General features: G+C 43.3%; 1 protein-coding gene across 2 annotated transcripts in view; it reads left to right on the top strand.

Moving 5' to 3' along the window:
• The window catches only part of TARS3 (threonyl-tRNA synthetase 3), a 43,671-nt gene that overhangs the window by 24,459 nt on the left and 1,853 nt on the right, over positions 1–17,359 (top strand). The window contains exons 13-18 of one of the 2 annotated variants that reach the window (XM_065906213.1): positions 6,635–6,772; positions 8,348–8,425; positions 8,505–8,605; positions 13,866–13,970; positions 16,127–16,199; positions 16,825–16,939. In XM_065906213.1, the coding sequence (XP_065762285.1) occupies positions 6,635–6,772; positions 8,348–8,425; positions 8,505–8,605; positions 13,866–13,970; positions 16,127–16,199; positions 16,825–16,939 (610 nt within the window). The remainder of the gene's footprint in view (positions 1–6,634; positions 6,773–8,347; positions 8,426–8,504; positions 8,606–13,865; positions 13,971–16,126; positions 16,200–16,824; positions 16,940–17,359) is intronic. The other variant, XM_065906214.1, reaches the window with a different exon arrangement.

The following is a 17,359-nucleotide window of genomic DNA, read 5'->3' on the forward strand; positions in this document are numbered from 1 at the left end:
ATGTGTCGTTTCAAATTAGGGTTTTCATCTTCTGGATATATGTCCAGGAGTGGAATTGCTGGATCATATGACAACGCTATTTTTAGCTTTTTAAGGATGCTCCATACTGTTCTTCATAGTGACTGTACCAATTTATATTCTAGCAACAGTGTAGAAGGGTTCCCTTTTCTCTACACCCTCTCCAGCATTTATTATTTTATAGACATTTTGATGATGGCCATTCTGACTAGTATGAGGTGATACCTCATTGTAGTTTTCATTTGCATTTCTCTAATAATTATTGATGTTGAGCATTTTTTCATGTGCCTGTTGGCCATTTTTATGTCTTCTTTGGAGAAATGTCTGTTTAGGTCTTCTGCCCATTTTTTGATTGGGTTGTTTGTTTTTCTAGACATGAAGTTTTTTTTTTTCTTTTAAGCTTCTTCCAATTTTATTAACATTAATTATTAAGTAACATTATTTTGAGGGTATTGGTGAAATTTTGGATGTGTTTGTTTTTCAGCTTTGCCTGAAAGTTAGAATTTACTTTTTCAGGTTTTCATCTTAATTCAAATTCAAATTGCCATGCAAAGGGCCACTATTAGATGGTTTGACATAATAGACAGTTGTAGACCCCTCCAATCAATAATGGAGTACACATTCTTTGAAAGTGCCCACAGGACATATTCCAAGATAGACCATATTCCGGGCCATAAAATGAGTCTCAGTAAATTTAAAGGGATTCAGTTCATGCAGAATATGTTCTCTGGGGCTTCCCTGGTGGCTCAGTGGTAAAGAATCTACATGCCAATGCAGGAGACATGGGTTTGATCCCTGGTCTGAGAACTAAGATCCCACATGCTGTGGGCAGCTAACCTAGTGTGCCACAGCTAGAGCTTGTACTCTGAAGCCTGTAAGCCCCAACTACTGAGTCCATATACCCTAGAGCCCGTGCTCCACAAGAGAAGTGACCGCAACGAGAAGCCCGAACACTGCAGCTAGAGAGTGGGCCCTGCTCACCACTAGGGAAAAAGCCTGTGCAGTGATGAAGACCCAGCACAGACCAAAAAAAAAAATTAAATAAATAATTTTTTAAAAGTTCTCTGGCTACTTTGAAATTGAGGTAGAACTCAATAACAGAAAACTATCTGGAAAATCCCCAAATATTTGGAAAGTGAGTCATATGCTTCTAAATAACCATGTGTCAAATAGGAAATCAAAGGGAAATTAGAAAATATTGTACACTAACCTGTGCACAACACAAGTTTGAACTGCCCCTGTCTATTTCTACACAGAAGTTTTTATGAATACATATAGCACTGCTCCGTGAGTCACAGTTAGCTAAATCTGCAGGTGTGCAACTGCAAACTGAGGGCCAACTGTACAGTTATGTATGGGTTTTTCATTGTGTGAGGGGCCAGTACTCCTAACCCCAGCCATGTTCAAGGGTCAGCTCTATACCAAATGAAATGTAAAAGAAACACAGTATATCAGGATTTGTGGGATGCTATTAAAATGGTACTTTAGAGGAACAACCACATTAGAAAACAAGAATGTTTTCAAAGATGTTTTCAACTTCTATTTAATAGACTAGAAAAAGGAGAGCAAATTACATTAGAGATGAACAGAAAAAAGAAAGCAATAGCAGAAAAGAAATCAGTGAAATAGAAAAAAGAAAAACAATATGCAATATCAACCCAGAGGCTGGGTCTCCTAGAGCAATAAAGTTCATAAACCTTTAGGTTTGTCAGAGAGAAAACTAATTAAAAATAATCAAGACTGGAAAGTTCCCTGGCAGTCTAGTGGTTAGATCTCTGTGCTCTTACTGCCTGGGGCCTGGGTTTGATCCCTGATTGTGGAACCAAGATCCCACAATCAACAATGTGCAGCAAAAAAAGAAGAAAAAAACTTCAGACTCAGAGATGTGACATTCCTGCAGATTCCACAGATATTAATAGGATAATAAGGTGAATGTGCTTACACCAGTAAATTTGACAAATTAAATTAAACGAACAAATTCTTTGAAAAACACAAATTTTACTCAATTTAGTAAATTTACTTTACTAAATTTTACTCAAGAAGAGATAGATAATCTGAGTAGTCCTTTGTTTGTGAAAGAAGTTGAGTTGGTAGTTAGCAAGCTTTCCACAAAGGAAACTCCAGGCCCAGAAGGGATCACTAAGGAATTCTACCAAACACAGGAGTCATGCCAAATTCTGCTCATTCCTGGCAGGCATTAACGGGGAACCCCTACACCCACCCTGTAATGTCAGTGGAGACTAAGTGGCACCTGGAATTCTTCACCTGGCAGTCACATGGTGCCTCCTCCACTGCCTGCTTGAGGGGGGAGATGAGACTCCCGCCAGCACTCCTCAGTGATGAGGCTGCACCCTGGGATCAGTAGAAGCCACATGAGGAGTGGTACCAGGACACTTCAGCCACTCCTAGCATCATCTGAGAACCTACCAGGGTGTAGAACTGCTGTCACCCAGCAGTAACAGGGAGCCCCTGCCTTCCTCACAGTCCCCAGTGGGAAACCCTGACATGTGCTCCCACTCTTCAATAGCCAGACAGTCCTCCCTCCCTGTTCCAGCAGAGTCCATGGAAGACAGCTAAAACAGGTAATTTAAATAAAATCCAAAGTCTTATAATAGCCAAAATATCCAGATTTCAGAAATCAGTCATCATGTCAAGAAGAAGAAAAATCTCAACTTGGATGAAAAAGGGTAGTGTAGGCACCCTGCTGCGGAGATGATAGGGTTGTTTGAATTATTTGGTGAGGCCACCATAAAAATATCTCAATAAGCAATTACAAACACACTTGGAACAAATGCACAATTAAAAAAATCTCAGGAAATAGAAGATATAAAGAAGAACCAAATGGAGATTTTAGAACTGAAAACTGTAATAACCAAAATGAAATATTCAGTGGATGGATTCATGAGAAGAATGGAGGAGACAGAGAAAAGAATCAGTGAACTTGAAGACACCAATAGAATTGACACCAGCTGAAAGAACAGAAAAGAGACTGAGAGAAAAATGAACAGAACCTCAGAGACCGGTGGGACTATAACAAATGCCTAATATATATGTCACCAGAGTTCTGGAAAAATAGAGTAGGGTGGAAGTGAAGAAGTACTCAAAGAGGTAATGGCTGAAAACTGGCCAAATATAGCAAAGGCCATAAGCTTACAGATTCAAGTAGCTGAGAAAGTCCAAGTGGGATAAACCCAAACCAGGTGGTGCAGTGGTAAAGAACACACCTGCCAATGCAGTAGACGTGGATTCAATCCCTGGATCAGGAAGATCCCCTGGAGAAGAAAATGGCTACGCACTCCAGTATTCTCACCTGGGAACCCATGAACAGAGGAGGAGCCTGGCAGGCTACAGTCCATCTGGTCACCAAAGATCAGACACAACTTAGTGACTAAACAACAACAAAGAAACATTAGACACATTAGAGCCAAACTTAGAAAAACTATAAAGAAAAAAATGAAAACAGAAAGAAGTGATACCTTACCTTCAAGAAAAAAATTAAAAATGAAATAACAGCAGATTTCTCATCAAAATGAAATATAACCTGTATAACGTGGGCACTCAATGCTCTGTGGTGGCAAAGAGGGGATATATGTACACATGTTACTGAATCACTTTGCTGTAGAACAGAAACTAACACAACACTGTAAAGCAGCTATACTCCAATAAAAATTTAAAAAACAAAATTCAGAGGCCAGAAGGAGGAGTCACAGCATTTTCCAAATGTAGATATAACTCTTAAATCTATATCTCCCCCCAAAAAATCTTTCAGCGATGAAGGTGAAATTAAGACATTAGATCTACCTTAAAAGATTGCTGTAGGAATTTCTCTAAAGAGAAAGGAAATTATAAAAGAAAGAGTGTCAGAACATTCAGAACGAAGAAAGAACTGTAAAAATAAAACATGGTAAGTACAACTTGTTGCTGTTGTTTAGTTGCTTAGTAGGGTCTGACTCTTTTGCAACCCCATGGACCGAAGCCTGCCAGGCTCCTCTGTCCATGGAATCTCCCAGACAAGAATATTGGAATGGGATCCTTCTCTAGAGGATCTTTCTGGACCAGGAAATGAACTCACATCTCCTGCATTGGCAGGCAGATTTCTTTACCGCTGAGCCACCAGGGAAGCTCAGTTAACTACAATAAATATTGCTTTTCCTTTTTCTTTTGAGTTTTCTGTGTTACATCTGATGATTAAAGCAAAAATTATATCATCATTGGGGACACTGAGTAAATGGCTAAAAGATCCCTGTCTTATTTCTTGCAACTGCATGTGAACCTCAAAATTAAAAGTTTAACTTTAAAAAATGGGCAAAAAGATGTGACCTTTCAGTTTACCTAAGAATATGTACAAGAGAAGGTACACATCTAACACACTAAGCAGATGGCAAAGAATCATGTGAATGAAGTGTTAAGGATCATCGGTTACTGAGGAAATGGAGATGGATGCCCTATGAGCTGCCTCTATGCCTGCAGAGTGGCTGACATTTCAGAGACAGACTCTGACATGTGTTGAGTGTGTGGAGGCACTAGATCTCCCTCTCACCAGTTGTGGAGGTTGAAGATGGTACAGTTCCTCTGAGAAATAGTTTGGCAGTTTCTTAAAGTGAAACATGCACCTACCATATGTCCCAGCCATCTTACTGCTTTTCTTTTCCCAAGAGAAAAACAAAGCACACGTCCATACAAAGACCTGTACACATGTTCAGAGCAGCTTTGTTTGAAGTTGTCGAAATGTAGAAACAGCCCAGTGACTGGTGAGTGTGTAAAGGAACAGTGGTGCATCCACAGAGTGGACAGCTGCTCAGCAGGAAAAAGAGTGATCTGCTGCTGACACTGCAGCATGGATGGATCTCGAAATAATCATTTACTGGTAATTTCGGTCGCTCAGTCGTGTCTGACTCTTTGCGACCCCATGGACTACAGCACACCAGGCTCCTCTGTCCATGTAATTTTTCCAGGCAAGAACACTGGAGTGAGTTGCCATTTCCTTCTCCAGGGGATCTTCCTGAGGGATCAAACCATGTCTCTTGTGTCTGCTGCATTGGCAGGCGGATTCTTTACCACTAGTGCCACCTGGGAAGCCCTTGAAATAAATAAATGCTATGTGCATGAAGTCACTTTGGTCGTGTCTGACTCTGCGACCCCATGGACTGTAGCCCACTAGTCTCCTCTGTCCATGGGATTCTCCAGGCAAGAATACTGGAGTGGGTTGTCATTTGCTTCTCCAGGGGATCTTCCCAACCCAGGGATCATACCACATCTCTTCTGAATCCTGCATTGGCAGGCAACTTCTTTACCATTAGTATCACCTGGGAAGCACTGAGTGTAAAAACTGAAAGAAAATAGCATGGACATGTGGTTCCACTGATGAAAATCTGCAAACCTAATCCACAGTGATAGAACAGAAGCAACCCCTTGCTGGTACCCTTTCTCTGCGTCTATATTTTTGCTGCCCCATCTCGCTAACACTTAGAAGTGCTCATCTTCCTCCTCTTTTGGCCTCTCAGCTCAGCCCTGCTCTTCTCACCCTGCACTCACTCTCTGTCTTCAGTCCCTTCGCTAACCTCAGTTGCATGTCTCAGCTGACCCTGTGAACTCCAGACCCCAGCCCTCCAGGGGACGTGTCTGCTTGGCCTCACACACACCCTCACATAGGCCAGGTCCAGTGCCAGCCCTTCTTCTGCCTCTCTCCCCACGTCCTCTCCTTTCAGCAACACTTCGGCACCCTCTCCACAGCCCCAGCCAGGAACCCAGGCCTGGTTTTCAAGTCTCATGTCCAGTTTATCACAAGCCCTGTCGATCGCTCTTCTTAAGCATGCTATTCCTGAATAATTTCATTCATTCCTCATTTCCCTGCATCCGGCGCAGTGCTGACTCCATAGGCAATCACTGTCTGTTAGTGAACAAGGACAGGTGTCCTGCAGATGCAGCCCACCCCTGTTTCAGCTACTTGTTTCTAGCACCAGCCTCCCACTCCTGAAGAATCCCAGAAACTCCCAGATGGGCTGCTCTTCTCATCTTGCTGATCAGTTTCCCAGATTCAAACAATCATGGTGAACTGTGTTGTTCCTCTGCACCGCTTCTCACTGCTTGCTGGTTCAAAAGTGCAGCTTTCATCCTGGCTCTGGTAGCACTGGATTTCCTCTAGCCCTGGTCTGCCTCCATCCTGTGTACTCTGTCTCTGCCTTCTGCCCGGTCACAGGCAGCTCCCACGGCTGGCCTGCCCTCACCCACTCCTCTGTCCTCTGGCCTTCACCCTCCATGTTTCCTGTGCTCAGAGGGGTTCCCGCCCTGGCCACATTGGAGGACTGTCACCTGTCTTCTGGGTGCAGCTTGGCTATCACATCCTCTGGCCAGCTGCTCTTCCTCCTGGGTGGCATGTACATGGAGAGGCACCCTCAACTGTATTTTTGCCCGGTTCTGTGCTGGCCCAGCAGCCTGGAGGTGCATATGGGCATCTGGCAGGTGTCCTGTGAATATTCCAGTGAGAAAAAGACAACAAGGCGAACAGTGCCGTGGACTGTCCTCCACAATAAAATCGCACTTTATTTCTAGCTGACAGGAAGAATTTTCTTTAATGCTGTAAATGGATTTAATTTCTCATTTGCTCTAATTTCAGATTGAAGAGGAGATAAAAGGGTGTTTGCAGTTTCTGCAGTCTGTTTACTCAACGTTTGGCTTCTGCTTTCAATTAAATTTGTCAACAAGACCTGAAAACTTCCTGGGAGAGATCGAGTTATGGGATGAAGCTGAAAAGGTAGGGAGAAGCAAAGTGTTACCTTTCATTTACCTTTCATGATGTTGTGATGCTTTGCAATGGAAATTAAAGACTGGGAAGTTTGGGATAAATGTGCTAATCGTAGAACACAGTTAATCCAGTTTTCTTCAAACACTGATAAGAACGATACCTAACATTTGTTTCACACTTTAGTTTATATCAGATTTTTGTTTGTAGTCTTTTCAGTGCTGCTTCCTAATAACCAATTTCATAAGTTTTTCAAGAAATCCTCTGGCTCGTTTTTTAGCAGCTCTGGTCAGACCTCTGCCCATGGGACCAATGTAGGTCCCTCAGTTCCTCAGAACCAGGTTAACCCCAGCCTCTCTATGTGCTACTTTCCAGAGTTGTAATGAGTTGTTAAGAGCCCTCCAGCCCCACCCACACACCACAAGCAGACAACTGTGTCTGGAGCCCAGCAAGAACCACAGTCTAGACCCCAGTGCTCCTGGGAGCCAGAGATGTGGCGAATGTGGGACAGGACAGATAGATGGCAGGGAGAAGGGGTGCTGGGCAGTGTATACAGCCAGGCCTAGGAGCAGAGGTTCCAGCCCTGGCCAGATCTTGCGTAAACTCGAAGCTTTCTGACCCTTGGCCTCTCCAGCTGCGCCTCCCAATCCCTGTGTCTTCAGAGGCTTCTACCGTATGCTCTTCCCCCAAACCTGGCTTTTTAAAAAAATTTTAATTCCCTGAAACTCCTCCCCTCCCTCAGCTGCTGTAGCTGGGCCTCACTTTGTCTGAGAACATGCACCAGAGTCCCTTCAGAAACACTCCACCCCCAGGGTCACCCCCTCAGGGCGCTCCACCCCCAGCGTCACCATTCGGGTCCCAGTGCACAGGGACAGTGACAGGAGTCTGGCTGCTGTTCTGACAGAAGCCTGGATGCTACCCAGAGAAGCTGCTTCCACAGGGAGGGAGTGTCCAGAAGACCCAGAGTGCCCTGACCCTACTGTCGTGTGCACATCCGGCCCCGTCAGCATGGACGGGTGTCTCCACTGCCAGCTGGCTGGAAGGACTGTGTGTGGCTTACAGACCATGGAGAGCCTCCCACTTCCACACCCCATAGGTCACCAGGGGCGCTGCCCACCAGCCGCAGGCACAGAGATGGGGGAGAGCAAAAGAGGGTGCGCAGCCTGCCCCTGCCCCAGGTCTTCTTACACCTGTAACGGAGTGCACGAGGGGCAGGGCAGAGCCTGCTTGCCCTTTACCATGCAGGGTCCCTCCTGAGAGGCGCTGGGAGTGTGAGGTGGGGGGCTGCAGGGGCAGACGAGCCCTAGTTCCCCCCCACCTCTCATTGGGATTCACTGGACATGTCAGTGAGTGATCCTTTCTCCCCCAGTTAAAGTGTCTGTTTCTTGAGAGCAGGCACCATCTTAGTCATCTTCCTGTGTCCTCACCCAGAGTTTACTGACTGTAAGAGAGGCTCAGTAAGAACAACTGGAACTAACATGGAATGTAGTGAAGATTAACTGTGACTTACTATTTTGAGCTACAGGACAAAAAGAAAATGTACAATGAAGTGGAAGTTACTAATGTTCTCTTCTTATTAAAAAACAGCATCTACGGAATAGCTTGATGGAATTTGGGAAACCATGGAAGATAAACCCTGGAGACGGAGCATTTTATGGTCCTAAAGTAAGTAGGCAGTATGCCTCAAAAAGAGTAAAACTGGAAAGTAAAAACTGTGTCTAAGGGAACATCTTTGAATTTACAGATTGATATAGAAATCAAGGATGCTCTTGGCAGATACCATCAATGTGCTACAATCCAGCTGGACTTTCAGCTGCCTATAAGATTTAATCTTACATATGTGAGGTAAGTGACTGTGATGAATAGCATAGGACTGATGTCTTAAATACTGTCACTCATGCTTTAGCAACATAAGCACGTGCATCAGTGAATGTCCATCTGTGTACAATGCACTCAGTATTTGTTCACTTGCTTCTTATCTTGTTGGCGGTCAGCCTTAGTTTCCTCAGGTCCTGGTCAGTGAGATGATGAAGATTAGAGCAGTGAACAGAGGATATAGAAACACACCCCAGATGGTGACGTCTCCCTGAGGTGGAGGAGGGGGCTTTGTACAGGCTGATCCTGGGTCTGTGTCTCCAGAACAAGGTGTTTGCCCAGGAGAGCAGAGAGAAAAGGCCATTTCATCACTGTAAACAAGCAACTTTAAAATTTTTTCTTAATACACAGTGAAGTCGACTTCGTGTATATGTGTGTGTGTGTCTCTGTGTGTCTGCATGTGTGTATAGTTGTGTAAGTTTTATCATTGTGTGGAGCAGTGCCTACCACCCCGATTGTGATTCATCAGACCAGCACACTCCTGTTCCTCTGTGATCACACCCTCCCCTCTTGCCCCCAGCAGCCACTGGCCTGCTCTTCTTCACTTACCCAGAAGGTCACACATATGGGGTTATGCTGTATGTCACCTTTGAGGGTGGCATCTCCTGTCAAGGGTGTGCGTGGCAGCAAGGTGACTTGTCACCAGTGATGTTAACCTCCATTGCTCAGGTAAAATAGAATTTTCCAGGTTTCCCCATTGCAAAGTTACTCCCTTTCCGTAATCTGTTCAGAATTGTGACTTTGCTGGTGATGCATATGCTGAGTAGTTTTGGACTGCATCCCAGATATTGTTAGTATTATACTATGAGGATCTGTGTTTTGTTTCTTTTTTCTATAACAGTTTTTTTAATTGATTTATTTTGGCTGTTCTGGGTCTTCGTTGCTGTACCAGCTTTCCTCTAGTTGCAGCAAGCAAAGGCTACTCTCGACCATGGTGCATGTGCTTCTCATGGTGATGGCCTCTCTTGTTGTGGAACACAGGCTCTAGGGTATGTGGGCTTCAGTCGTTGCAGCTCCCCGGGCTCTAGAGCAAGGCTCAGTAGTTGTGGTGCTCGGGCTTAGTTGCTCCGCGGCATGTGGGATCTTCCCGGACCAGGAATCAAACCTGTGTCTCCTGCATTGGCAGGCAGATTCTTCACCACTGAGCCGCCAGGGAAGCCCTGGGTTTTGTTTCAGTCCTAAGCAGATTATTGAGTTTTTAGCAGTCATTGTGCCTGGGCTGGTTCAGGCTGTAATTTCCAGCCCACCTTCTGTGGCTGCGATGTCAACTTAGTTCGCCCGGCCTATGTACTATGTCCTCAGCCCTCTGTATCCGTATCCAACACCCATGGGGGCCCTTGGTACCCATCACTTCATAGGAGGGACTTGAGCATTCCTGGATCTCAGCATCGGTGGGGCCTCCTCTCCTGTGTGCGCCACCCCAGGTCCAGGTCCCACAACTCAGTTCTCAAGGCTTCTATGTGCTGTTGGGTCAGGTCCTTATACACGTGGTGAGTGGTGAGGCCGGGCAGCTCTCCCACACCCCCTGCTGTCTGATTTTCCTGAAGTCCTTTCTGCAGTCCGTGGCCAGGAGGCTGGGCATTAGCTTCCCTGCCCCACTGCTCTTCCCAGACTCTCTGTGTCACACACCAGCCATCTGGGGGCCAGAGTGAGTGCAGGGACTCGCCCCGTGCACCTGGGTTCAAGGCTGTCTGGTCAGACAGAAGGGTCCCTGCCTCAGAGCTTTAGGTGCCTATTTGCTCTCTGTGCACCATGGGAATGCTGGGGGCTGGAGGAAGAGAGCAGGAAAAAGAAACAGAAGGAAACCCCAGGAGCCCCCACTCTGCACCTTCTGAGACTTAGTTGTTATTTTTCTGGCTGTGTATTTTTGGTTGTGGACTGTCTTTATGTCCAGGCCTCACAAAAGGGAAGACAAAATTACAAGAACCTAAGCACTGGTTTGGTGGCACTTGAGAGTTGGGTCTTCTTGGGCATAACTCAGCTCTCCCAGCCCTTTTGTTCTCTCCTGGGTCCATGTCTGTGTCCAGTGAGAGTGCTGAGTGTAGCATGCTTACTTCATTCCACCTGGAGCCAGCTTCTTTTCAAAGATATTCCCGTGAGTTGAATTAGACAAAATCACAACATCCTTCCTTTAAATGCTTCTCTTCTCACCATGTCCAATTTTATATGTAGTGTTGCTTAGACAATGTGTTGAGATCTCTTTCACTCAAAAGTTACTAAGGCAAGAAAGGAAAAAATTTATTGGCATATTTTAAATCTAATAATTTTTATTAGACTATTTTCCTGATAAGATTCTTATAATAAATGAACAACCACCAGCTCCCCAGAGCATATGATATTATGGGTTGATCTCAGTTTGTGTTCAACCAACAGTAATTTCATTTTGGATTCCCTGTGTTGTGTTTTAATTAATAGTTATAGAACTACACTCAGAGTTAGGTCCGGGGAGAAAGTAAAGAGCTGAAGGAATGGTTGCAGTGTTCATATGGAGTTACACCAGGACATGAGAAGAGTAAAAATTATCAGAGAGTAAAGGGGAAGGCACAGAACCTTCAAGAATAAATTTGGGCCTTTTAGAAAAGATTGTGTCTGGAGTTTATATTTCCAAAACCATCTTTCCCCAATAACCTACTATTAATAAAATTAGGAGTGGGGGGACTTTATTTATGCTGAAATGGCCCAACTAGTTTAACAAAATTTGAATACTGCTGGCCATCTAAAGGGTATGTGGAGAAGAAGCAGATCAGGCAAGCCAGCATCCATCCATCCATCCACCCGTTTACCCATATATCTATCCTCATCCATCCACGCACCACCTATCCATCCACCCATCTATCCATCCATCCGTCCATCATCCTAGGTGTTGTGTGGATGACAGGGACTGGAGAGCATAAGTGGAAGCAGTGGTCTGTAGACCAGGTAAGAGATGACAGTTATAACAAGGTGGCTGTAATAATAGAAATATGAAAAGTAGAGGTATACAGGGTTTGTTTTGGAGGCCGAACCAGTGTGATCTGTTGTGGCTTAAATGTGAGGAGAGAAGGAGGGAGGAGCAGTGAGGTCATTATCTTGATCAAGTTAAGTTTTCTACCCAAGAAAGCAAGGTTTAACATGAAGAGGCATATTGTCACCCATTACCTTTAATAGTGCTGAAAGGCATTGGGTAAAATGTAATTCATTCCAGTGAGAGGAAAGGAAATAAATTTTCCTATTACTATAAAAAACATCTATTTAGAAAATAATGATAACATATTGACCTATTTGAGAATAAGGCAAATAGCCTGTTTGTACTTTTACTCACAGTTGTGTTGGGATATGTAGACAAATTGAAAAAAGAGACAAAATCATCACTATATGTAGATGCTAAGATGTCAAGAAATCCAACAAGATCAGATGGAGGAAAAATTAAAACTGATAATAGAGTTAAGTAGGGTACCTAGCAATAAGGTCAATCAAACATCAATTTGCTTTCCTATATATATTAAAAACAATCCACTGGGAAATGCAATGGAAAACAAATTTCAGAAACAACAACAAAAACAAATATCTAGGAATAAATTTAACAAGAAATATAAATATATAATATATATGTGAAGTATATACTGTAAAACTTAATTAAAGGCCAAAAAGTTACTTAAATGAAGATTCATACACGTTATTGGAATGGGAAGAATAATATTGTGAAGATACTGATTCTCTTCAAGGGTATCTTTGAATCTAATGTAATTTCAGCTGAATCCACTGGGATTATTTGGGGGAACTTGATATTGACTTTAATGTTTACCTAAAAGTGTATCTGTGTAAACATAGTTTAGGTTATTATTTGCCCTTCTTAAGGCTAGACCCGATTTTAGTTCTTTTAAAATAAATGACAGGACAGCAATTTCTGGTACCCCGAGGCCTGTGAAAAGATTGTGTGGCTTCTCTTTCATTCCCTCCACAAAACAACATTATATGACATCCAGGAACATCCACACTGGTTCCAGGTTGTGGAGTGAATCATTTCTTCACGTATCTGAGCAGGACTCACCCGGGCCCCCACCCCACCCAGAAACTCCTCTTGGCTCTGACAGAGGACGTGGCCTGCAGTCAGTCTGCCATGACCCTTAGCAGAGGTGACTGGCAGGGATGAGATCCAGTGAAAACTCACCTGAAGTGAGTTCAGTGAATGACTCTCTGTTTTTGTTTGCTTGTGTGTACATGAGTTTTAGTAGTAACTAGCTACTATAAAACCTATAGATAAAAAACCCTATAGATATAAAACCCTATAGATAAAAATTCCTCCAAAAACTTTGTAAGCATTGTGAAGACATTTATCTTCCTGGGAAGAGTGTGCACAGATCTTGGAGTGAGTTACTTCTTTAGAGTTAACAGTCATAGTTTGCTTTTTACATCTTTTTTGAAAGAGGGGAGAGAATCCTCCAATATAAGGAACAGGTCATGAAGGTTTCAGGTCTGTATAGGGAATTAGACCAGGAGCATTTTGAAATGTAATGTAAGGGCATAGCATTTACAGGGTGGGACGGCAGTGTGTTTACAGTGGATGGTGTCCAGAGTGGGTACGTTTGGACCAAACAAGGTGGATTGTGAGCTGATGTTTGCCGATGCTGAAAAAGGGTTATATGTGAGTTCATTATACAATGCTCTCTAGTTTTGTATATGTTCTCAATATTCTCTAATAACTAATGACTATGTTATACTAATTATACAAGGTTGGTAAATTTTTTGCCAGTCACAGTGGTCATACCATTAACCCAAATTAATAGAATACCAATGTATTCTAACAGAATACAGAAACACATTTTATTTTTTCAATGTCTTTGATAATTGTCCAACAAATTACTGGTAGAGTAAGTCATAGTTCAAAATAACGTTAATTTTAAAATGTGATTTGTTAGATTGCCTGTTGGTATGGGTGAACTGGTAACTTAGATTAAAGCTGGTAGTTTAGAATAATCAGTGGACTTGTGATCGAAATAGTGATCTAATATTACCTTGCTTTTTCCTAGATGATGTATTTCATTTCCCTTTGGTTTATTAAAGATACTATAATTTGAAAGAAAAAACCTTTATTTCTAATTAATGCATGGCACATTTATGTTTAAAGATAATTCATGAGGAATCTTTTGTTTTACCTAGTTTGGAAAAATAACTTTTAAATAAAAGGTAAGAAGGTAAAGTTATTCCTGAGTCTGAAGAGAACATTACATGTGTAATTTTCATTTTTCAGTAAGGATGGGGATGATAAGAAGAACCCTGTGATCATTCACCAAGCCATTTTGGGGTCAGTGGAAAGAATGATAGCCATTCTCTTGGAAAACTATGGGGGAAAATGGTGAGTGATGTGGGAAAGCTACATGTTTCCTGTTCTTTAAAGTCATGTCTAAAGATGAAATTAATATGAAAAAAATGATGGCTCCTGCCTTATAATTAGCAAGTGTCCAAACAGCAAATAAAAAATTCTTGTGGCATCTGCCAGACTAGGAAACAAAACAAAGAAAACAAAGGCAGGGTGGCATAACCCTGTCATTTACCTTTTTGGGAACTTGGTGAAATGAGAGAGTAGCCTTTTCACATGTGTGTCTAACCTTCAAAGATCTGGTTTCTGGAACACATGTGGGCCGTACTCCAGGGCATGCCCCCATCCCCCGCCCCACCCCCCACCGCTGGCTGTCCTGCTCTCCTTTCTTCCACTCACAGCCCTGTGACCACTGACTTGGGAGGAGATACGTGGACCTGGGTCACATGTGGCCCCCAAAGCCAGAGGCTGTCTGCAGAGGCAGCCCCATCTGGGGATGGAGGGGCAGGTGAACTCCCTGAGGGCAGCATTGAGTGGTTCATCTGGTCACCCTCTGTGCCCCCAGGGAAGAATGGCTAGAGGTATGAGTTATACTGATGTGTGGGCTCTAGTTATTGCTTTGGCTGCAAGGTCAGATTTAGAGATAATTAGGCTGGAAAATGTAGATTTGATCACTTAAAACGGTCCATAAGGATGGTATTGCCTGAGTCTGCGTCTGTCTCCGAGATTTTATTTGTGATCTTAGAGAAACATACTGAGGTGTCACAGGGTATCCAAGCCATTACAGGTACAGGCATAGATATGAATGTGTGTGCCTCCTAAGCGTGAGTTAACTTGTTTGTATTTCTTTCCAGTTGATTCCATTGTAAGTAGTTAGCACAGTGAGAGATGGTGGGTCTTTCACAAGAGCAGGAGAGCTAGGGGATCTGGAGATGGGGTGGCGCACTTCCCCATGGAGCTGCTGTGCACACCCTCCACAGTTTACGCTGCAGGCCTTTGGACACCTGCTGAGTGATGGCAGAAGACGCCCCGAGATGGAAGTAGAAGTGTGTAGAGTGCGGTTTTCTAGGGCTGGTGACTGGGTCTGGGGTGAGGGCAGAGCTCAGAAGGAAGCATTTACTGTATTTCTCTGTTTCATCATGTTTATAATTACATTCATCGCATGTATTATTTTGGTTTGTAATTTAAGAATAAGTATATAAAAACATGCATTCACAGAATGCCATCCACAATAATCTCCATGCATTTCCCTACACTTTCAAACTAAATTCATGTGATGAAGAAAAAAGCAGCCATTTCTCACATCAAACATTGCTTATCCCCACCTTTCCATGTTGAAAAACATTTTCATTCTGAAAATAACTAGAATCATATACACAGAGGCCTAGCACACCTGTTACCAGTCTCCCCAGTGGTGACATTCTGTAGAACTACATACAGAATGACCAGGAAGTGACTCTGATACATTTACCAGCCTCGTTCAGACCTCACACTTGTGCACATGAGTGAATTTGTGTACCCGCTGGTCAGGGAATAGGACAGGTCCGTTACTTGCAAGGACCCCACACACCTCCTGCTCTACTCTGTCCCTATCCCTAGCAGCCACTAATCTGGTCTCCACCTTCATAATTCTGTCATTTCCAGAGTCTTACAGGCTTGGAATCTCAGCACACAGCTGTCGAGACTGGCTTTTCCACTCCTTGGATGGAATTGCCTTGGGATCTGTCCGAGGTGTCTCGAGCCCTAGTCCTCGGCCCCCTATCACTTCTGTCAGTGTGTTTGTATGTGGTGACAGTTGAGCACTCACTCGCTGAAGGGCACTGGGGCATTTGGTGCTCTGATATGGAACACTGCTGTAAACTTTAGCGTGCAGGGCTAAACACATTCATGCAAACACGTTTCTACTTCCCTGGGGTGGATGCTCAGGAGAGCAGTTGCTGGGTCAGATTGCTAGTGATGTTTAGCTCTTTCACCTGGCTACCAGCCTGTCTTCCCCTCCTCTTCCAATCAGAAGGCCCCGTCTCCCCTTTTGTCTCCTCAACTGTTTTTCCATATAGTTTGCTTGACTTACACCTCTCTCTTCTGAACCTGCTCTCATGTGAAGTCTTATTTTTAAAAAAAAGTCTTCAGTTAGTTTTTAATCTTGTAATAAAAGGTCATTTTGAAACATACATATTACTTACCTTTTTCAGGCCTTTCTGGCTGTCTCCTCGTCAGGTGATGGTCATCCCTGTGGGGCCAACTTGTGAAAAATACGCACTTCAGGTAACATCAGAGATGTTTAAAGTGCATAATCTTGGCATGTGGTCAGTGAATGTCATTGACTTGGAATGTTATTCACGCCTTAAAACATTGCATAACTAATACATGTATTTACCATCCCATGTTTTCAGTAACACCTGAGACGAGTCTATGTAGCTGTATAAGAGATACTTTATATCTTGTTTTTGAGAAATTGGTGTTTTAAAACATCTCATAGTTATTCTTTTCCTTGTGGCTCTGTTAGGGAAGAATACTTATCTGTTGCTGTGTAACTTGGCACTTCAGAGCAAAGAAACAGGCATGTATTATCTCACAGTTTCTGTGGGGCAGGATCTGAGCCATCATGGCTGGTGGGCTCTGACCCGGGCGCCTGGTGAGGCCACAGCCCTTGGGAGCTTAAAGGTCCCAGCTAAGGAAGTGGTCTCAGCCCTTTAAGCTCATCTTAGAACTTATGCGACATCACTCACTCTTCACTGTGGTCAAATGGACCAACCTGGGACCAGGTGGAAGAGACACACCAGGGTGTGAATACTGGGTGGAGGGGATGCTGGGGCTCATTTTGGAGGCTGGCTACCATACTACCCTACCCTACACAGAGTACTAATGAAAGTGTCTCGTTGTCTTGTAGATATCCAGTGACTTCTTTGAGGAAGGATTCATGGCTGATGTTGACTTAGATCGTGGTTGTACACTAAATAACAAAATACGAAATGCACAGCTGGCTCAGTATAATTTTATTTTTGGTAATCTAAATTTATATATATTTTCCCAAATGCTTGTTTTTTCCACTTTAATTCCCCCCCCAAAAAACCCTTACCAGAAAAGAAAGAATATGGTATAACTGCTTGATTATGAATACTTAAACACAAAGAAAAGCCTGTGGTGTTCCTGGCTAGATACTCTGTAATTTTCTGGAAGAAGACAGGAAATTTCATGTGCATCCTGTGGTGTAGTATTACTAGCAATAATTAATATCTCAAACCAACAGTGGAAAAACTATATAAATGATCTTATCAGTAGAATTATACTCCTCATGTTTCAGCCATGTGACAGGCCTGAAATAATATCCTTTGCTTTTTTGGTTTATTAGAACTCTTTAGGATTCAAGTAATGAGTAGGGAAAGTTCCAAATTTAAGATGATCAAAAGAAAAGAATTAAGTGA

Source organism: Muntiacus reevesi, chromosome 15 (assembly GCF_963930625.1).
Source record: "Muntiacus reevesi chromosome 15, mMunRee1.1, whole genome shotgun sequence".
In the NCBI taxonomy this organism is placed as follows: Eukaryota; Metazoa; Chordata; class Mammalia; order Artiodactyla; family Cervidae; genus Muntiacus; species Muntiacus reevesi.